This window comes from Panthera pardus, unplaced genomic scaffold, assembly GCF_024362965.1.
Source record: "Panthera pardus isolate Hobbes unplaced genomic scaffold, ASM2436296v1 HiC_scaffold_24, whole genome shotgun sequence".
In the NCBI taxonomy this organism is placed as follows: Eukaryota; Metazoa; Chordata; class Mammalia; order Carnivora; family Felidae; genus Panthera; species Panthera pardus.
In genome coordinates, this window is record NW_026526810.1 from 60,579,453 (window position 1) to 60,601,614 (window position 22,162).

A 22,162-nucleotide genomic window follows, 5' to 3' on the forward strand; every position below is an offset into this window, starting at 1 on the left:
GGGGCTCCGGTATTCGGCGCATAGACATTTATAATTGTTAGCTCTTCCTGATGGATAGACCCTGTAATTATTATATAATGCCCTTCTTCATCTCTTGTTACAGCCTTTAATTTAAAGTCTAGTTTGTCTGATATAAGTATGGCTACTCCAGCTTTCTTTTGGCTTCCAGTAGCATGATAAATAGTTCTCCATCCCCTCACTCTCAATCTAAAGGTGTCCTCAGATCTAAAATGAGTCTCTTGTAGACAGCAAATAGATGGATCTTGTTTTTTTATCCATTCTGATACCCTATGTCTTTTGGTTGGCGCATTTAATCCATTTACATTCAGTGTTATTATAGAAAGATACGGGTTTAGAGTCATTGTGATGTCTGTATGTTTTATGCTTGTAGTGATGTCTCTGGTAGTTTGTCTCACAGGATCCCCCTTAGGATCTCTTGTAGGGCTGGTTTAGTGGTGACAAATTCCTTCAGTTTTTGTTTGTTTGGGAAGACCTTTATCTCTCCTTCTATTCTAAATGACAGACTTGCTGGATAAAGGATTCTCGGCTGCATATTTTTTCTGTTTAGCACACTGAAGATATCGTGCCTAGCCTTTCTGGCCTGCCAAGTTTCAAAAGAGAGATCAGTCACGAGTCTTATAGGTCTCCCTTTATATGTGAGGGCACGTTTATCCCTTGCTACTTTCAGAATTTTCTCTTTATCCTTGTATTTTGCCAGTTTCACTATGATATGTCGTGCAGAAGATCGATTCAAGTTACGTCTGAAGGGAGTTCTCTGTGCCTCTTGGATTTCAATGCCTTTTTCCTTCTCCAGTTCAGGGAAGTTCTCAGCTATAATTTCTTCAAGTACCCCTTCAGCCCCTTTCCCTCTCTCTTCCTCCTCTGGGATACCAATTATGCATATATTATTTCTTTTTAGTGTATCACTTAGTTCTCTAATTTTCCCTTCATACTCCTGGATTTTTTTATCTCTCTTTCTCTCAGCTTCCTCTTTTTCCATAACTTTATCTTCTAGTTCACCTATTCTCTCCTCTGCCTCTTCAATCCGAGCCGTCGTCGTTTCCATTTTGTTTTGCATTTCATTTAAAGCGCTTTTCAGCTCCTCAGGGCTGTTCCTTAGTCCCTTGATCTCTGTAGCAAGAGATTCTCTTCTGTCCTCTATACTGTTTTCAAGCCCAGCGATTAATTTTATGACTATTATTCTAAATTCACTTTCTGTTATATTATTTAAATTCTTTTTGCTCAGTTCATTAGCTGTTGTTATTTCCTGGAGATTCCTCTGAGGGGAATTCTTCCGTTTGGTCATTTTGGATAGTCCCTGGAGTGGTGAGGACCTGCAGGGCACTTCCCCTGTGCTGTGGTGTATAACTGGAGTTGGTGGGCGGGGCCGCAGTCAGACCTGATGTCTGCCCCCAGCCCACCGCTGGGGCCACAGTCAGACTGGTGTGTGCCTTCTCTTCCCCTCTCCTAGGGGCGGGATTTACTGTGGGGTGGCATGGCCCGTCTGGGCTACTTGCACACTGCCAGGCTTGTGTTGCTGGGGATCTGGCGTATTAGCTGGGGTGGGTAGGCAAGGTGCACGGGGGCAGGAGGGGCAGCCTTAGCTCGCTTCTCCTTAGGTGATCCACTTCAGGAGGGGCCCTGTGGCAGCAGGAGGGAGTCAGATCCGCTGCCGGAGGTTTGGCTCCGCAGAAGCACAGAGTTGGGTGTTTTCGCGGAGCGAGCAAGTTCCCTGGCAGGAACTGGTTCCCTTTGGGATTTTGGCTGGGGGATGGGCGGGGGAGGTGGCGCTGACGAGCGCCTTTGTTCCCCGCCAAACTGAGCTCTGTCGTCCGGGGGCTCAGCAGCTCTCCCTCCCTTTGTCCTCCAGCCTTCCCGCTTTCCGAGCAGAGCTGTTAACTTATGACCTCCCAGACGCTAAGTCGCGCTTGCTGTCGGAACACACTCCGTCCGGCCCCTCTGCTTTTGCCACCCAGACTCGGGGGCTCTGCTTGGCCGGCGGGCCGCCCCTCTGCCCCGGCTCCCTCCCGCCAGTCCGTGGAGTGCGCACTGCCTCACCGCCCTTCCTACCCTCTTCCGTGGGCCTCTCATCTGCGCTTGGCTCCGGAGACTCTGTTCTGCTAATCCTCTGGCAGTTTTCTGGGTTATTTAGGCAGGTGTAGGTGGAATCTAAGTGATCAGCAGGATGCGCAGTGAGCCCAGCATCCTCCTACGCCGCCATCTTCCCTCTCCCTAAAACTTTCAATAAAAGGATGTCAACAGTAGCCACAGCTCTTTTATCTGAAATCTCAAGTGGACTTTAGATGCCTCACAGCAGCCACCCTGGATGTCACAAATTCTGTGACTGTCTATCAGAGATAATTTAATCTTATTTTATGTATAATTCGAATAAGTCTGGCTCTCTCACTTTCTAGCCGCTTATCACTGAAAGTGTCATGTGTGAACTGACAACATCATCATTACGCGGGAGCTTGTTAGAAATACACTCTCAGGCCCCACCCTACCTTGTTAATCAGAGCCTGCTTTTTGATAAGATCCACATGTGATTTACGTGTGCAGTAAAGCAAATTAGAAAAGGGAATTTGCAGGACCTAGGCCCACTCTTTATTTATATACGTATATACTTCATTGTGAAAAGGATCTGGGATGACTAGGATTAACAGCTTACAAAGGAGGGAGGAGATGAAGAGCTGTAAAAGCCACAGCAGCTGGGACCGTGTAGTAGGGTGATATCACTGTGTGCACTTCCTTACTCTGAGAACACTCTCTGCTGCATCACAATATAGTCATTGATATTGACAATGATGGTCCCAAATTATCAAGAGGAGGGAAAGTCACATTCCAAGGCCACTGTTTAAAGTCTTTACCTAAAATTCATAGTGAACATTTTCCTTTAAAATGGTTAAATAAATGAATCTGGATGTTAAAAAGGGGATGCTTCAGTGATGTGGATACTATATGGAAAACCACATTCTCCAGGAAAGAGGTATGTAAGATGTCACAATAATTGGAAACTTCACTCAGGTTTTTGTTTTGTTTTGTTTTGTTTTTTTAATGCATGACATTGAGGAAAGTCAAATGATCTCAAGGTAAGGTGTGATACCAGAGATTTACGCTATAACTAAACAACTCAACAACTCAACTGATGCAACAAAAAAAGCCCATGACTGTTTGGAGGGCAGTTTTAAATTAACCAGAAAGAAAGCTAGTACCTTTCCTGGATAAACGAATATTGGAGGTGCGGGGCCCAGCTGGTGGTCCTCGGGAGTCTTGCTGAGAGCTGCCATGTTGACATTGCACAAGTCCATGGGGGGAAAGCAGAGATGAGGTTGACCAGATAAGCCAACTGAATGAAACAAGAGAATTGCCAGTCTAAAAGGGACGTACAGAGGATGGAGAAACCAGGCACAAGGCAGGGGATGGGGACGCAGTAAAGAGCTGAAAGCTGTTAGAGAAATCCCCCAAGATGTGGAAAAGTGCCTCCACAGATTTTTATGGAGAGTTCCAGCACAGTCCAAGAAGGAGACTTAACAGCTTTGGCCCAATCAGACCAACCTGGGTCTTCTCCTTCTTCCCCACTCCCTGCTTCCATTGCCCCTGAACGGTACAGCTGACTGACACTTTACTGCCATAACAATGCAAAGAAAATCTGATGGCCTAGAGCTTGAGAATAAACAGCTGCATGGTACCAATTTTATTAAAGGAAGCAAAGTTTATATAAACAAAACTGAGCCGAAAACCTATTTGGCAAGAATTAAATATTTTCTCTTTATTCTAGAGACGTTTGTGGAGTGCTAGGATGGAAACAGACAAATTAAGTGTCATCACAGGATAGAATTAATTAATTGCCTGAAATAAATTTAAAGCTGTAGTGAAAGATCGTGTCTTTACTGATGGCATTATTTTCTCCAATCGGGGGCCTCTGCACTTTGGAAACCTCATGGGCTCTTGACTCCTCTTCCCCTTGTGCACTGTTTGAAATCTTTCTTTTTTTCTACTCATGTTGTGGCCACCCTAACCCTAGTCCTCGTCGCTTCACCCGTGACTTTCAGCAATGGCCTTATAGCAGGACGTCTAAACTTCCTTCCAGTCTACCTTTATATAGTGTGGTCTTCAGAAGGATACTTGGATACAGTGGCTCTGGAGTAGGGGACATTGGAATTTTTAAAAAATTACTCATGTGATTCTGATATGACCTTTAGGTGGGAACGAGGGCTTTAAATTGATGCTAACTTAACATTCTATGTGACATCCAATTATTACATCGCTCTCCTGCCTAGAAAGTGTCGTTGCTATTTATTGCTATATTAATTCATACTTTTCTGCTTGGCATCGGCCTTCTCCCCTCCCATCCAGCTCCTCCCTTCCCCAATAGTGCTCATCACTGATGTTCAAACATTCCTTGCTTACACCTATTTCTGTGTTGTCATTTGTGGTCTTTCCTTTGCCACCTGCAAGGATGGATCCTGTCTTTCATGAATCAACTCAAGGGTCACCTCTTCCATGGATGTTTTCCTGGCAGATTCCCTGTTTCCTGAATTTCACCTCTTTTGAAGTTTATACCATAATGAATTATGTCAAGGGATGTATCTTATCATATATCACTGTTTTATTGTGGTAGCCTTGAAGAACCTAGAATGAAGAACCAATTAGAGAGCTTGAACCATGTCTTTTACATTTACGTGTTCAACAGCACCTAACGTAATCAATGTTGTGTTCCTTCCTGCAAAAAAGTCATCCGTGTCCTACATGTGGGTTAGATGTTTCTCTTGTCATATGCGTGACATCTTGCTGTAGTATCCCAGTTGCATTATGAGTGCATTACAACCCTGCATTTCAAGTGTGTCCTTTGTGTATCTTTTGTCGTCTGTAATCTCTGTGAAAGCAGGACCCACATTTACCTGGTTCATCACTGACCTTCCAGCACTTTTAGTCCAAATCTTGATATGTGGTGTGTGCTCAATACATATTCTTAAAACTGACTAATTAATGATTTTAAAATATGTGTTTGGGGGGGCACCTGGGTGGCTCTGTCGATTAAGTGTCTAACTCTTGATTTCAGCCCGGGTCATGATCTCACAGTTCTTGAGTTTGAGCCCTGAATCTGGCTCTGCGCTGACAGCATGGAACCTCTCTCTCTCCTCTCCAGAGAGAGGAATTCTCTCTCTCCCTCTCTCTCTGCCCCCCCCCCATAAATAAACTTAAAAAAATATATGTGTTTGGTTGAAACTATGACAGATGGAAGAAATAGCATCCCCCCCCATAAATAAACTTAAAAAAATATATGTGTTTGGTTGAAACTATGACAGATGGAAGAAATAGCTTCCATCGCATCATAACGTGTTAATTGACCTCGTTTCAGGTAAAATAAATTAACATAATCTAAACATAATGAACCAGATAACTAGCATTTGGTTGCAAACTCAACTATATCATTTTTCTAATTATTTCCTATCTGTGGTTTCTTGTCTATAACATTTAAGCTCCTGGAGAGCAAAGGATAGAATTTGTTACTTACATGTATCTCCCACAGTTCCTACCTCAGTGTTTCTTGATTCGATGTCATTAAATATAGTTTTAAAAGAGCCTGTGTTATAATGTATCTGCTTGGTGCTGAACATCTGCTTCCTAACAAGTGCTGCATTCATTTTAATGGCACTGGTGCACAGAGGTAAACAGAGCCTTGGCAGGCCTTCCATAAAGGAAACTGTGTTTGCTTCCTTCATTAATTACTAATGGAGCATTAAGAAGACATGTATTCTCCCTTAAGCCAAGTTGGATAATTCCTGGCACTTAAGGCTAGGGTGCTTTCAAAAGTTGAGACATGTATTCACACAGCAGAAAGCATGCCCTATGGCGAGCACAGGGGTGGCTCCATTGCCAAGACCGTACAAAGCTTCAGATATATCGGTACCAAGTGTACTGTGCTGTCCGTTGGACCTTTTGCAAGTCTTGGGTTAATGTGGGATAATAAATATAAATCCCGAGAATGTCTCTGAAGGCAGGCATCACAACAAGACTCGGAAAAACCACCAGAAAGATACAAATAAAAGGATGATCAAATATTTACCAAGCAAAACAACAGAATGAGAGTGGCAATGATAATAGAAGAAAGATGATTTGTGAATTAATTTTTTACTTAACAGCCAATTAATAACACAATTAAAATAAGAATTTATGTTCTCGAACGTGGCAACTAACACAGCATCAAAATGCTAAGCAAAAACAGCAATAAGAGATTGAGAGATTTATTGGTAATAATAGATTTTAACACATAACCATCAGAGTAGGATGGGTTAAGCCATCAGATTATGATAGATATAAAAATACATCTCATTTTAAATATTTACATGGATATTTTCCAAAAAAAAAAAAAAACGTTTTTTTTTAATGCGGAAATTTTGCAGGCTACTCATTCTCATTACAAAATAATGAATTATAATATAAATGTAAATGAAACAACCCAGCCACGTGATGATATCTATATTTGGGGGCTAGAGGAATTTGAAATTAAAGGAGGTACAATTATCCTTTTAAGGATAAACTTTAATCAGATGTAATAAATTAAGATAGAGTAATACAAAGTCACTTCAAAGACCATGTACACCATGATTGTACTGAATATATTAGTATTTCCAAAGAAAAAAATGTGTCTTTCCATAGGGGAGCTGGTTCAGTCAAAGAAGCAAAAAAAAAAAAAAAAAAAAAAAAGTGTCAAAAGTGTCAAAGCAATAACCTTGGCACAGCTTCTCCAGGGGAAAAGGGTGCCTCATCCAACTGGACTGAAACAATATAACCTATTGGCAAGACTGTCCTCTCTGGAGGTACAAGTGTGGCTCTTGTAGCCTGGTTTTGGTACTAAATTCATGCACACCAACCAAGGCACCTTTTGGCTCTTCATGTATAGGATGTACAAGTCATTAAGAGAGCTATGTCCCAATAAAATTATTAAGTAGGAATTCATTCCAAGAAAAGTCTGCTTTAGTGCTGGTAAAGTAAGCTTCCTGAACCTTCTAGGATATTAAGTCTACAAGAAGATAAAGAGTCTCGAAATTGGCATACATTATGTATAAGTAAAGCAAATTACACAGTGTAAGTTGTTTTTATTTACTGCTGTGCCTTGGTGCTCAGAGAAGGTTTGCTATGAAGGAGGCACTTAAATATTTGTTGAAAGAATGAAATAAGTGAGGAAGGGCAGAATTATTTAACAAATGCAGGTGGGATAATTGGTTACTTATTTCATGAGCACTGAAACACGTAAGGACTAAAGAGTTAATGTAAAAACTAGAAAAACTAAAATATCCAAATTTTGGTAGTACTTCTGAAAGGACAACGATTTTGTAAATTTAAAAGGTCAAGAAGAAATCACAAAGGAGAATAACAACAGTAAATCTGATGACATAAATATTAAAAGCTTATGTTTGCAAAATATTGCAATATATAATAACCAGAATTCAAAGTCAGACAAAATGGGGAAGTGCTGCAGGGAATGTAACAGCCAATGTCTTGTCACCTTTATTATGTAACGTTTTCATGCAAATTGATAAGAGAAACATTAATATTCCAAGAGCTAACAACTTGCATGAAGAAATTAGAGCTCATAAATAAACACATGGAAATATATTTGACTGAGCTGGCAATCAAAGACATTCAAAATAAGACAGTAGTTTTCCTAACACCTTTTAAATTAGCAAGAAAAACAAAAATTATTTTTATAAAACTCAATGCTGGTAGAGATGTTAAAAATGGTGTTCTTATATTTTGTTGATGTTATTTTATAAATTGGTACCTCCTTTTTGGAAAACAGCTTGGCAATATGATATAAGGGGCCATAAAAATATTTATAGCCTTTGACCCAGTAATTTGACTTCTGGGAATCTATCCTGAGAAAAATTAATCCAAAATATGGAAAAAATTAAATTCCTAAGAGTAAATTGGGAAATACTGAATTTCCCACAACAGGGGAATGATTAATATGTTGTGGTAGAGCCACTGCATAAAAAACAACATAGCCACTTACAATTATGTGACTAGAGACCATGCAGCCACATGGGATGATGCTAGTGCTTTAATATTAAATGAAAAGTGAATACACACTTATATATAAAAAGATATGCAGAGGAGAAAGGATTGGAGTAAATATAACAAGTTTTAAATGGTTCTACAATGGCAGGAGGACAGTGACTTTTTTTCTTCATTTCATTTCATTTATTTCATTTCATTTTTATTTTTTTGGAAATGTGTTGTCTTTCAGCCTGTTCTCATACCTGGATGCAATTGCCTCTCTTTCCCTTTCTCTTCTCCTACCCTGCCACCAAATGTCACCCAAGTTCCAACTGGTTTAAGAAGCCCTCCCCATCCTATCAGCCAAATGAAACTCTTCCTTAACTATGCTCCCATAGTCCTGTATTAACACTTCTCTTATGGTAAGAATCTAATGTGCCTTGTATGAAAATGATACACATGCAGCAGGTGTCTGTTTCTCCAACTAACGCTGTAAGCCTTAAAGGGCAGGAACTATTTGATTCCTGTTCTCTCCCTCTACAGCATGGATCACACTGCTCTGCCTGTATGGTATGCCTGAGTAAATATTAGTTGAAATGAATTTAATTGCTTTGAAGTAAACTACTCTGATTCCCTGGCAGGTGGAGCTCATGAAGGTCTTCAGCACTTGGGTCCTTTTGGCAACATCCCAAACATTGTGGCAGAGTTGACTGGTGACAACATTCCTAAGGACTTTAGTGAAGACCAGGGTTACCCGGACCCTCCAAATCCCTGTCCCGTTGGAAAAACAGGTAACAGGCATGCCCTTGGGTTCTCATGGATGGTAGATAGAGTCTTTGGGAGGAAATTAAAAATTCTAACATCAGCTACAAATATTCTGAGAAATAGTATTTCTATTCTAATGACCCCCTATGTATTTGCAAGTAGATTGTAACGACCCACTATGTCTTCATAAGTAGATTGGAAAGAGAAATTTATTCTAAAACCGTTGGTGCATTCTGGTGGTCAGATACACCCACATAAGACTCTCTTGCCAAAGCTTTGCATTCTCTCCTTCTTTAGGAATCGATCCGTTTTTTTCTGCACTTGCTACTATTATAATAACAATGGCGAAAGATTTTCTTCTTTTTGCCTTTTCTATGCTATAGTTGCTTCCCATTTTTACTATCTTTGGAATTTAATTTACTAGTTTGTGGATTATCCATGTCCGTCTGTTTTCCTTACTTCCTTTGACAATCATCGTTTCAACCATGTCACAAATAGCACCTATCCCGAAATATTTCTTTGGAGTTAGGAGGTGACATGAGAGACAGGGCCCAGGATGATAAGAAGTTGGTTAACAAAGAAGGTTGAAACTTTCTTTGCTACTCATGTGTCCCTCCCACTTTCCTACTCCCTAATGCCAAAGAGAATGCATGTAAGCGGGCTACACTTATGGTAGGCTTCAAGCAGCTTACCTGGGTGGTTAAGAGTGGTGGCTCTAAACTCAGACTACCTGGAGGCACCTGGGTGGCTCAGTAAGTTAAGCATCCAACTCTTGCTTCCTGCTCAGGTCGTCATCTTGAGGTTCGTGAGATCAAACCCCATGTTGAGCTCTGCGCTGATGGCATGGAGCCTAGAATTCTCTCTCCCTCTCTCTATGCCCTTCCCCCTGTTTTTGTGCTCTTTCAAAATAAATACGTAAACATTAAAAAAACACACTGAATTCAAAACCAGGGTCAAGATACATGACCTCAAACGAGTTAACTAACCACTTTGCACCTCGGTTTCCTCATTTGCAAAATGGGGGTTGGTGTGGGAATTAAATGAAATTATCCATGTTAAGGACTCGGCGCAGCACTTCCCACAAAGTAAAAAATTTGTTAAATGGCATCCTGATTATAATTGGTTTGGCCACTAATAAATAACGCTCTCGTTGAGCTTGTGTTAACTTCTAGCACCAGAGTAGTCTTTTCCTCCAAGCCTACAGTAATAGTGGGTATTTATTATCCCTGCTTTGCATGTATGGAAACTGAATCTTAGAGCATAGCGTGTCCAAGCTTATCTATGTAGCAAGTAGCTGAGCCAAGACTCAAACCCAGGCCTAGCTGATTCAGGACCGTGTGCTCAACCACCATGACATATTGCCTTGCTCACTGGCCCCTCAGATTTTCTTGAACACAATGCAGGCTTTCTCTGAAAGAGGTTTTCCCTGAAAGATATTCCTCCTTTCATTTAGGGTAGGTGTCTGATTTCTGTGGGGTACAGAGCCTCTGCAACAACCAGAGTCACTGGATGTAACCTAGCCAACGTAGAAATACTGGCCCATGACCTCAGGAAAATCTGAATCATTGCACCAAGCCAATCACTTTAGCCACGTTTTACATGCTCATAGCGTTTGGGAGGGGTAGAAGGAAAAACCAGTTCAGAATTTGAAGAGCTATAGTCTTCGCGGGGATTTGGTTAAACTGATTAGATATGATATGGTACAGTGGTTCTTAAAGTGTGGTCCCAGACCAGCAGCATCAGCATTACCTGGAAACTTGTTGGAAATGCAAATTTTCAGGCCTTACCTCAGACCAACTGGGTCAGAAACCCCTGGGATAGGACCCAGAAGTCTGTATTCTAAGCTGCCTTCCATGTGATTCTGGTGGCTGCTAAAGTTTGAGAACCACTGTTGTAGGAGATTGGACAGAGTTTGAGCCGAGAGATCTGAGGTCTAGTCCTAACTGTTGTATGTCAGTCCACTACCCTGTGCCTCAGTTTCTTCATCTGTAAAATGAAGACATAGTCAGTGCCTTCAAGGACATAAATGTTGTTCTAGGTTAACCTGAGAAAGGAAAAAGTCCAGATCTGTGTAATCAAGCACTAGTTTTATGCATGCCAGAGCTCTGAGACGAGGCAGTCAAGGTGGGCTGGTACAGTTGGGTCAAATTACAACTCCCAGACCCCTTCTTGTTACACACTGTCTGCCATTTTCTTTGCTATTTTCCACTAAGCTAACGTTTCTCATTCTTTGTTCTACCATTATTTTCATTCTAAAAAGGAAATCACTAGCTAAATTTAGATATTATTTGTAAGAAATTGCTTGAGTTATGCTTCACTGAGAATCGTGACACCACACAGTTGAGCAATCCAAGAATAAAACCTTGGCTTCTGGGATGACTGGGTGATTCAGTCATTTAAGCATCTGACTTCACTCAGGTCATGATCTTATGGTTCGTGGGTTTGAGCCCCGTGTCGGGCTCTGTGCTGACAGCTCAGAGCCTGGAGCCTGCTTCAGATTCTGTGTCTCCCTCTCTCTCCACCCCTCCCCTGCTCACACTCTGTCTGTCTCTCTCTCAAAAATAAATAAACATTAAAAAAAAAAAAAAAAACATTGGCTTCCCTCTCCCAGGCCATGCTCTCCTCTGAATCATGGCCCAGCCACCCAGGATAGAGCAGCAGAACATGAAGAGGCCATCCCCAGGGATAGGATGTGAATCCCAGGGCACACTTTCAGGCCCCGAGGTACCACCATTCCCAGAGCAGGGCTTTATCTCTAGATCTCAGTCTGGGCCCACTCCTAAGTACTCAAGAAACAATTATGAAATGGTTGTAAAGCTGCCATATGCAGACTGTCTGAACTCTTTTGACTGGCTATCCCTTTCCTACAGGTTAATTGCTGCAGATGAAGAAGTTAGATAAATAGTTCAGTGAAAAGTTGGGAGCCACGTTAGGGATTTGTTCGAATGCTAATGCCTTGTACACGAGAGCTTCATGCTGCTGAGACAGTGGGTGCTTCAAGCTGCTGGAAGGCTTCATTCAGACGGGTCTCACAAGACTGGACTATCTGGCTGGTTGTAGTGGATCCCTTGTAGCACTGACTTTGATGCAAAGGGACTCTCTTTCCTCCCCCTAGCCCTGCACAAAACTCACAATCCGTCCTCTGCTCCCACCTCCCCATCCTTTTAAGCTGCTGTCTAAAAGCACATTAGAGACAGGAAAAAAAGGACTCGTTTTCAGAGTATCATGTCTCATAATGATAAGGCTTAGGTAAAAGCAGCAGTGAAGTGGAATAACTTTTCTTGGGTTTGATTGAAAGACATGTTTATTTCAAAGAGCAGTCACAGTATAAATTGTCATTTAAAGAGAGACGGTGGAAAGGAAACGATAGCAGGCGCTCTACATGTGATCAACTCTGTTCCTCACAGCTACCCAGTCAAGTAAGTCCTTGATTCTGTCCCTCTTATAGATGAACAGATGGGCTTAGAGAGACAAAGGTAACCTTCCCAAGGAAGTAAGACCATCTGTCAGTTATGAGCCAGGATGGGAACCCTGAGCTCTTGGTCTGTCTGACTCCAGACTTACCCCATCACCACTATAACACACACCAATACTGTCTGGTGATTGTTGTTGTTCTTATATAATGTGCTTTCTCCAAGAAGCCGAAATTGTTTCTAAAGAGCTCACGCAAGAGAAAACACAGTGACGCATGTGGAATGGAAGTATACTAGTTAAGGAAATATTTGCTGTCATAACAGATAGAAAATCATGGTGGTAACACAATAGAAGTTTCTTTCTCACTCGTGTGAAGTCCTGCCAGAGGTGGGTGAGGGTATGGCAGAGGTAGATGGTTCAGCAACCCAGACTGCCATCTTTCATCTTTACACTTGACACCCACAGTTACCCTGGTCGGCAGCAGGTAGCAAGCAGAACAACAGATGGGAGTGGGGGGTGGGAGGGAGAGGGGAGCATCCAGGAGGTTTTTATGGGCCAGTCCTGGAAGTGGAATACATCACTTCTGCCCACATTCCACTGGCACAAACTTGGGCATATGACTCGACCTGACTGCAGGCAGGGCAAGACTGGGAAATTAGCTGGGTGCCGAGGGGGAAAGAAAAGTGGGTTTGGTGAACTGCCAACCAGTCTCTGCCACAGGTGGGCAGAGGAGTGAGAGTTCAGGATGAGCAAATCCAGCGGGAAAGTGACTTAGAGTGACTGATGTGGATAGATTCTGGCCTGTGGATATCTAGTTGTTTTTAATAAGTTAACTCTTAGAACCACAACAGATACCTTGGCCATTCCTCAAAAGCCTTTTGCTGTTTGCAGTAGATGATGGATGTCTGGAAAACACCCCGGACACAGCAGAGTTCAGTCGAGAATTCCAGCTGCACCAGCACCTCTTTGATCCAGAACATGACTATCCAGGCTTGGGCAAGTGGGTAAGTCAGATCTTAATGACTAGTAGATGTTACACTCTGGTACTGATGGCAGAGATGAGCAATAGGGTGGGGTGAGAGAAGAAAAAATGTGTAGAAGGTGATTTTTTTCAGAAATTTCTGGTCGAGAGGCATGTTAGTTAATTACCAAACCACATGCATGTCTAGGACGCGATATACCAACCCATCCCAAGTCAGTGATCTCTAACCTGCTCGTCAGCTGTAGTCTCCAAAGGCTTCTACTCTGGTCTCCTCCACAGCCTGTGTAAGTCTTGTCAGTGTTTCACAAAGCACATATAGGAAGTATATGGGTTGTGGGTTTTTTTGGTAAAAAAAAAAATTGCCAATTATCTCTAGACTGAGGGAGATGATCTCTGCAGGACCAAGGAAACATGATGCCAGAAGCTTAGACACAGACAGATGTAATTCTGCTCTATGGAAAGAGAAGGAAAATTCCAAAACGTGTACCAGTGAACTTGCTGTCAGTACCAGGCAAGAATCTATAACTGTCCATTAAGAAAATTGTAAGCATTTGGAAGGAGAAATCATCACCATTTGGCATATGTTTGTTAAAAACAAGTTTTGTCGAATTATTTGCCAGCGTTATTCATTGACTTTGCCAGCTTGATGAGGGAAATGAAGTGAACGTGGTGTATTTGGACTTCGGCAAAGTACTTGATGAGATCTTTCATGATCTCCTGTTGAAAGAGGTGGAGAGATACAGCCTTGGCAAGAGAACATCCCCGGGAGGGAGCTTGTTGAAGAGTCCATCCATGTCCATAGGGAGAGAGACTCCACATGGTGTCCTGCATGTCTTAGTACTACCCCATTCCACATATTAAATATGAAATTGTAATAAAATGTTTTGAATAAAAAATATTGAACAGGTACTTACCAGATTCTCAAATGATGACACAAAGTTGGAAGGTAGAGCACTGAATGACAGAGTCGAGATTCGAGAAGATCCCAACAGGCTGGAACAATGGGTCAAACAGGATCACAGTTGAATGGGAATGGAGCTATGTTCCTGTGGTTGGGCCCGTGTAATCAGATACTGAGAAAAGTGGAAAAATACTAAGGAGTGTTAATTCGTGGATAAGCAGGTGGTCAGTACATCTGTGGAATGAGTGAATGAGCAGATATTCCTGCCTAAGCACTTCTAGAGCTACTTGTCCCTGCTCAGCTCATTGCTGGCAGCTGACCTTGATTCCTTCATTACTGGGACTATCTTAGTCTTAGGAGTAACCTCCTTCCCTTCCTTTTACACTGTTTTAGAGAAAGGTGCCTCTCCTCATTAATTACCACTTTCATTTCTCCATTATTTTGCTTTAACATTGCATTCAGTTGCTTCCACCTACCCTCACTGTATACACTTTCCCATCTTAAAACAACAAAGCAATTTTACTTTTGCTTTCTCCAATATGCAATAATTCTTTTAAAAAATTTAATGTTTATTTTTGAGAGAGAGAGAGAATGAGTGGGAGAGGGGCAAAGAGAATGGGAGACACAGAATCCGAAGCAGGCTCCAGGCTCTGAGCACAGAGCCCGGTGTGGGGCTTGAACCTACAAACCACAAGATCATGACCTGGGCCGAAGTGAGATGCTTCACCGACTGAGCCACCCAGGCGCCCCTCCAATATGCAATAATTCTATTTCTCTTCTTTTTCACAAACAGTTTGGTTAGGGAGAGTTGGTTCGTGGAGCCATTCTGAAGCCTACTAGTAGAATTGAAACATGTCAGATTACAGAGGTAGACATCTATAGGTTCTTGAATAGGAGACTGAAATCATGAAAGTCTTCTATAAAAGAAATTATTTCTGGTGGCATATGGAAGGATGAAAGAGAGAAGAATAGATTAAAGGAAATAAAAAAGTGTAGGAAGTAATTCCAGTTATGAAGGCCATGAACATAGTAAATTTGAGTGAACCTCATCAACGTGATTAGAATCTAAGACATTTCGAAGGCAGATGGGGAGCCAATTAGAACTGGTATATGGCATAAATATAGTAGGAGGAGGATGGAAGAGCTATGTCAGGTTTATGTGAAATGGATGGCATGAACTTTTCTTCTGATGGAAATTTTTAAAGAAAGGAATAAAGAAGAGAGGGAGGTAGGAGGAAAAGAGGGGAGCAGAGAAGGTGGGGAAGAGCAGGAGATAACAGAGGAGCCCTAGGAAGGAATCCGCAGGAGACGGGCAAATCCACAGAAGCAAGGGCCAGTTTCAGCAAAGAACAAGTGGAAGATGCTAAGCCTGCTTCATTCCAGATGCTGCGCTAGGTGCTTGATCTATAACAGTCTCTGAGACATGGTGCTGGTCTTCAATGAACTTACCACCTTGTGGTTGAGAAGAAATGTGAAAACACAACGAACCCAATGTAGCACGGTCCAGCTTCATGTTCTGGCTATGCTGTGATCACTAGGAGATAGAATTACTGGCAAAGAGGGAAGATAAGGGCAGATAAGGAATTTCTAAGATGGAGGGCTTGCACAGCCAATTGTACAATTGCCAGCGAGGAAGTTGAAGGCAACACTGAAGTCTAAGGTGAGAAGGGCCCCTGAAGAACGGGTAGGTTGGAAATGAGCAAAAGGAAGCAAGAGTGAGACTGGGAAAAGTGTGAGTGAGGGCAGAGAGCCCTTTTGAGGAAGCAGGAGAGATGGAAACTTCTCTCCTGCCAACTTTCCTTTCCTCTTCTTGAAAGCCTGGATAGATTACTATTACAGATCAATGACCAGGAACAATGTTTACATGCCTTTTATCATCAGTAATTATGTTTATTTAAACCTAAGTTTCTCTCATTTATTTTCTCAGTACCACCTGGCAGTGAACATGATTTGCTTGAACTTCACATGGTAGTGGGAATCAAGTACAGTAGTCTTCCCTTATCCAAGGGGGGTGGAATGACGGTCTCAAGCTTGTCCTAAGCTCAACCAGATTTTAAGTTAACAAAGTAATTATCTTAAACAAGAACAGTGCACACAAGACCATGATTCCTTATATGCTAATAATGTTTGCCTGTCTTTGACATTGGCTGGAGCTCAGCTAGGTCTTTAGCAATGATTCATATATTAGAAATATCAGCGTCTGTCTCATTTCCTGCATTACTTTCTCTGTGTTAATGCATCAAGACACATTTTTTAAATGCACATCACATGCCTTCCAGGCCCTGTGTTGGGTGATGGGAATGGAGATGAAGAATAATAGTAATTGTATTTTATTATATGATAGTAAATAGTAATATTTATTAAGCATGTACTGTGTGCCAGACACTGTGCTAAATACATGAATTATCTCACTCAATCTGCCCATCCCAAACACGCCCATTTTACAGATGAGAAAATACAGGCTTAGGGGGTGTGAGTAGCCTGCTCAACACCACAGAGCTGATTATCAGCAGAGCTAGGATTTGAACTAGATCTTCTGGCTCCAGGAGTTCTTTAAAAACTGGTAGATTTCTTATCTTTTCATGGCTCATGGCTCATCATGTGTCCTGTACTGTGGTCCCATCAAGTCCTGTCTAGGACTGGCTATCTTTTGGATGGTGTGTGTGCCCCCAGTGTGGAGTGTCTATACCCAAAGGCGGCTATTGTGGGTGTCAGTCACCTCCTCCTTCACACAGTAATCGCTGACTGCTGCTTAGGAAAAAGTTCTCTTGAAAAGCAAATATTTCTCCTTTCCAAGCGCTTTTCATATCTTTTCCTCAGCCTGCTGGGTGATTAGGGTCTCTTTCTCCCATGGAACCAGCTGATCATGGCCAGAGCCGACTCCATGAGAGGAACAAGAAGCAAGGACTTTCTCTGCCTTTCCTTGTGTTTCAGGACTTCACACAGCTGAAGAGTCGAATCCTCTTCACTTTGGGTTCGTCTCATGTTTCCATGTGATTAGGTTTGAATTCTGCCTTTCTGATATGTTCCTCTTAGTGTTTCACATCGGGAGGCACATGATGTCACTCTGTCCCAGAATTGGTGACTTGTTCTAAGTGATGCCTGCCGGGTTTCTCAAGTGTAAAATTACTGTTTTTTTCCCCCTTTGAAATTAATCATCTGTGGGGAGGTACGTTGCAACTGTATAAATGTTTGGTCCCCATTAAACTTTCAACCAACAATCTTAGTCTTCATCGATGATACTCGCTAAAATTAGTCATAACCATGGTACTTGTAAAACAGTGATTTTTAAACTCTATTACTCATTCTGCATTTACTGGTTGCCATTTGACTCTAAACAACAGTCCCCCCTTTTATTCATTCATTTATTTAAAAATCTGTTTATTTATTATCAGTATGGATTGGTTAATTCCAATTATTTATTTTGGCATTCACTCTGTCCTAGATATAGCCAGCAGGAGTCTCCAAGTTGGCTTCTCTTTCCCTTTGACACATCTCATCACTTCTTGAGCACGTTCTTACTTTATGGGACAATTAGATGTTTCAACTCCATTGATCCTTAAACTTTCCCTGCCCTAGCCCTGGATTCAGACATTCTCCATTCCCTGGTTCCATTTAGGAATGGAATTTGAAACCAAGATCTGGGCAGTTGTCCAAAATCTTGATGGCACAATAGAAAGCCCTTTTTGTGAACTCAAACCTGCTACTCACATGGAAAACAGGCTCACCGCTCCCCCATCCCTACCCTGTCTACAAGGAATGGGTATCAGGAGAGGAGGCTGTTTTCTTCTCATTCTTTTTGTATACTTCTTTCCCCCCACACTGTACCTGCAGCCCTTGCTTCACATCCATACAGTAATAGCAGGGCTAGTCAGGAATGCCCCAGCCACTTTCATGCAGGGATGGGAAACTCTCATCCAGCTAATCCTAACCCTGGCTCTTAGGGGGAAACCCAGGGACTGTCTCTGGGAGGACAACTTGGTAAACCTTTGGCATTTCTTTTCAAATGAAGGTTCTTATTGGTATAATCTGCCCCACAACCTTCTCTTTTTTTATATAACTTGTTTTATTTTTTATTTTTTAAAATTTACATCCAAATTAGTTAGCATATAGTGCAACAATGATTTCAGGAGATTCCTTAGTGCCCCTTACCCATTTAGCCCATCCCCCCTTCCACAACCACTCCAGTAACCCTCTGTTTGTTCTCCATATTTAAGGGTCTCTTCTGTTTTGTCCCCCTCCCTGTTTTTATATTATTTTTGTTTCCCTTCCCTTATGTTCATCTGTTCTTTGTCTTAAAGTCCTCATATGAGTGAAGTCATATGATGTTTGTCTTTCTCTGACTAATTTCACTTAGCATAATACCCTCCAGTTCCATCCACGTAGTTGCAAATGGCAAGATTTCGTTCTTTTTGATTGCTGAGTAATACTCCATTGTGTATATATACCACATCTTCTTTATCCATTCATCCATCGATGGACATTTGGGCTCTTAACATACTTTGGCTCTTGTTGATAGTGCTGCTATAAACTCTGGAGTGCATGTGTCCCTTCAAAACAGCACACCTGTATCCCGTGGATAAATGCCTAGTAGTGCAATTGCTGGGTGGTAGGTAGTTCTTAGTTTTTTGAGGAACCTCCATACTGTTTTCCAGAGTGGCTGCACCAGCGTGCACTCCCATGCCCCACAGCCTTCTGAAGGAGTTGAACTGAATCGATGCTGCCTTGACCCCCCGGGTGGTACAGTGGAAGTTTGCCACCCACGGTTGACCAGCTGCCCCACCCCCTCGTTCCAGCTCTGGGCCCCCTGTGCTCCTGCCCACACAGGCAGATGAACCTGATGGTGCACATGAAGAGCCTCTGTCCTGACCTCCCAGCCCCCAGAGCCCTTCCCCAGCCTTGGTGCAAACTCCCAGATGTTCTCTGCACAACAGGAGTTGTTACGTCCACAGAAATGCAACTCCAGAGGACAAGAATGAGCCTCCCGGCGATGTGCTCGTTCTTTGAGACTGTGATCTGCACATCTGCCTTTTCTCCCTTCTAATATTAGATTGACCAGTTTCCCAAGTGAGCAGGAGACCGAGGCTGTGGCCAGTATTGGCCTATTGGGTACTCTAGATCCTTCACTCCCTGGTGCAGCCTCCCTGCATAGTTGAGGTTGGGCAAGAGATCCACATTGTAAATTGCGGGTGGGGTAGATTTTAATGAACATGAAAATGATGAAGCTCATTCTTGGCATCTGTCCTTTGTATTTCCAAATGTACCATTAAAAAAAAATCTCTATATCCAAAACAGTTCAGAGGATACAAGTGTTGTATAAACTTGGTCCCTAACAGAACTCTGTCATCTCTTTAAAAAAAAAATCAATGGCAGTATATTTTATTTAGAGTAAGATGCAATCATCTCTTTTATGCATTATTTCCCTTTGGATGAAAAAAAAAACACAAGTCCCCCCAATACCCCTTCTCCCATTTTGCCTTCAGATTAAGTGTTCTGTCTTTTATAATCTCAGTAGGGAAACCTGTGGAACTTGTGTCTGATAGTCTAGAGCTCATTTAAATCCACTGTGTGCTTGAAATACAGCAATATGTGGAAACACTTATACAAACTGTGGTAACAGAGCCCGTTTTTTTTTTTTCTTCCCCCAACATAGCTTTCCTTCTGCCAAGAAGTTTTTTGGCAGTTTTTAAAAGGTTCACTCTATTAAAAATGTTATAGACCAAATGGTTTTCCGATTGTCTTGACTGGGGGCACTGACTTAAGCCACAGGAGGAAAGGTTGCAGAAGTCAGGATGTCTCATTTATTTACATAGAGGATTGTTATTAATAGTCAGACACTCCTCTAGAGAACAGTTTATGTGTACAGCTCATAAAAAGGGAGTTGGATACAAAAGTAAAATGAGATAAAACTGTTTGTTTTAAACAAAGGCTGTTCAAAGTGAGGAGCTGAGTTTCCAGTGCCTCTTGTGTTTTAGAATGTCGTATTTTCCTGTTTATATGATTGTTGGTGACACTGGTGTGCCTCGGGGCATTGCAGAGAACTTTATTAAAAGCTACACAACCACCAGTCTTTCTCTTGTGGTCTATCTTTCTGACGCGACATTCCTTTCATCTAACTTTGTTTCCAAAATATGTGTGTGCAAATATCCAGGGGGACACACCAAGTATCGCTTCTAAAATAGACGTTCACCAAATCTGATCCATAACTTCTGCGTTCGTGTTTTCTTTTCTCCCCATTCTAGAACAAGAAACTCCTTTACGAGAAGATGAAGGGAGGACAGACACGAAAGCGGAGGGTAATGTGTGGCTGGCTGAGCTGCTGGTGGGATGCCTGGAGCTTTCTGAGTGTGCCCCCTCAGTTGTCGGAAAGTAGCAGAGGCCTTTCATGAGCCATCCTGGGAGGGCGGAACTCGGGTCCCGTGGAACGAGGGCCACGCTCTTGGTTTCTGGGGTGGGCCCCCCACGACTCGGCACATGGTTTTGAGTGGAGGGCTGTTGTGTGGTGATCCCACCACCTCCACTGCATTTGTGAAATGGGTGTAGCGTCCCTCCCGTGGGTGTGGGAATTCGGGGAGCACGTGAGGGTGTCTTTCCTTAGAGGGGCTCTGGGTCGCTGGGGGCAGCTGTGCACACATCTGCACTGATTCTGTAAACACAAAAGACAGGAACAAGGACGTGCTTGCTGAACTGCAAGCTCCAGGCAATAATTTTGAAGGAATGTAGGGGCAAAGGATGAGATGAACAAACCTCATTCCTCCTACATAGCTTTTCTTCACCTAGCCCAGCCCCCTTCTCCAGCCTTGGCACAAATTGATGTGAAACGCTCTTCATCTGTTACATTTGTTTGCCGACCGGTGAATTTGCTGCCGGCTTCCTTATTTACCATCTCAGGGCTGCCCATGGTGGGATGTTGGTCTGGGTGTTGTGCGTTGAGCCACTATGGTGTTGCCTCTTGTAAAGCTGAATGTCAAGTCTGCTTTGGGTTTCCAATGTATTGAATGGCAGCGAGACTGAATAAGTGATCAGTGACTATTCTGACAACCCACTGGTGCTCTAGTGGATAGAAGTGCCTGGCAACCCCCTCCTCTCCTCCTCTGACCAGGTGGAGGAAAAAGTTAAAGTCCTGTTATTATATAGCAAAGTGCCATGTAGTCACCACATTAGTTAAATGTACAAACCAAACCATATACTCAAGGCCACTATTTCTTAAAAACAGCAAGTGCCTGGATCTCGGCAAAGTTTGGGAATCTGGGCAGTGGTAGTTGTGGCCATTCTGCACAGTTCTGCCAAATCCTGTCCGAGTGCTTGAGAAGGCATAGATCTTCTGGACACGGCATTAATTCACGGGCCCCCGCAAGAGAAAGTTCCAAGCCCCTCTGCTGCCTGACACGTGGCCAGTTTTGAGAAGCAAAGTTGTCTGGAAACCGATCTTCTTTGGGAGAGTTAGCAGGGTTATTAGGGGTTTTTCTTGGGTGATTACAGTTTCCAGTGGCAAATGGTGACAGGAAGGGTCTGAAGGGTGTAATGTGGTCTTGAGAGAACATCAAGAAATTCTATTTCAGGACCTCAGAATACACATAATTTACCGGTGAGATGGCTCGAGTATCTCCCCATGGCACAACAAGAACATTTCCAAATAAGACCAATGACCGGGCCAAAATGAAAAACTTAGCATGAAGCTTTAATTGTCTCTACTTCCTGGCTCACCGTTCCTTGTACCCTGATTCGGCTAGTGACTGTGGGTCAGGATTTAGGTCATTTTTCCATGAGACCAGTGATTACCAAAACTCAGAATTCTGGCTAGGACACATGTTATAAAGGATTGTACTTTGGTCTCAACTTCCTCCACACAGGAAAGGCCTAGAATTTATGAAAATAAGGGTCATTTTGACCCAGTCGTATCAAATTCTTCCTGTTCTCAGACATCTACAAAAACCCATGGTCATGCCATAAATCCTGGCCCCCTGGGGACTCGGGGACACAGAACTTGCTTCCCCTGCCATCAGGCCTCATGCGATGCTCCCATTGATTGAAGAGTTTAATCACCTGCTCAAGTGCACCCATCACCAAGGCTTTCTCCAGTGAAGCTCAGTATC

At 42.6% G+C, this 22,162-nt stretch overlaps 1 protein-coding gene across 2 annotated transcripts in view; it reads left to right on the plus strand.

Annotated features, from left to right (window-relative positions):
- SCG5 (secretogranin V) overlaps window positions 1–22,162 on the plus strand; it is a 65,903-nt gene that overhangs the window by 41,279 nt on the left and 2,462 nt on the right. Inside the window, exons 3-5 of one of the 2 annotated variants that reach the window (XM_019442649.2) lie at window positions 8,646–8,795; window positions 13,075–13,187; window positions 20,309–20,362. In XM_019442649.2, the coding sequence (XP_019298194.1) occupies window positions 8,646–8,795; window positions 13,075–13,187; window positions 20,309–20,362 (317 nt within the window). The remainder of the gene's footprint in view (window positions 1–8,645; window positions 8,796–13,074; window positions 13,188–20,308; window positions 20,363–22,162) is intronic. The other variant, XM_019442650.2, reaches the window with a different exon arrangement.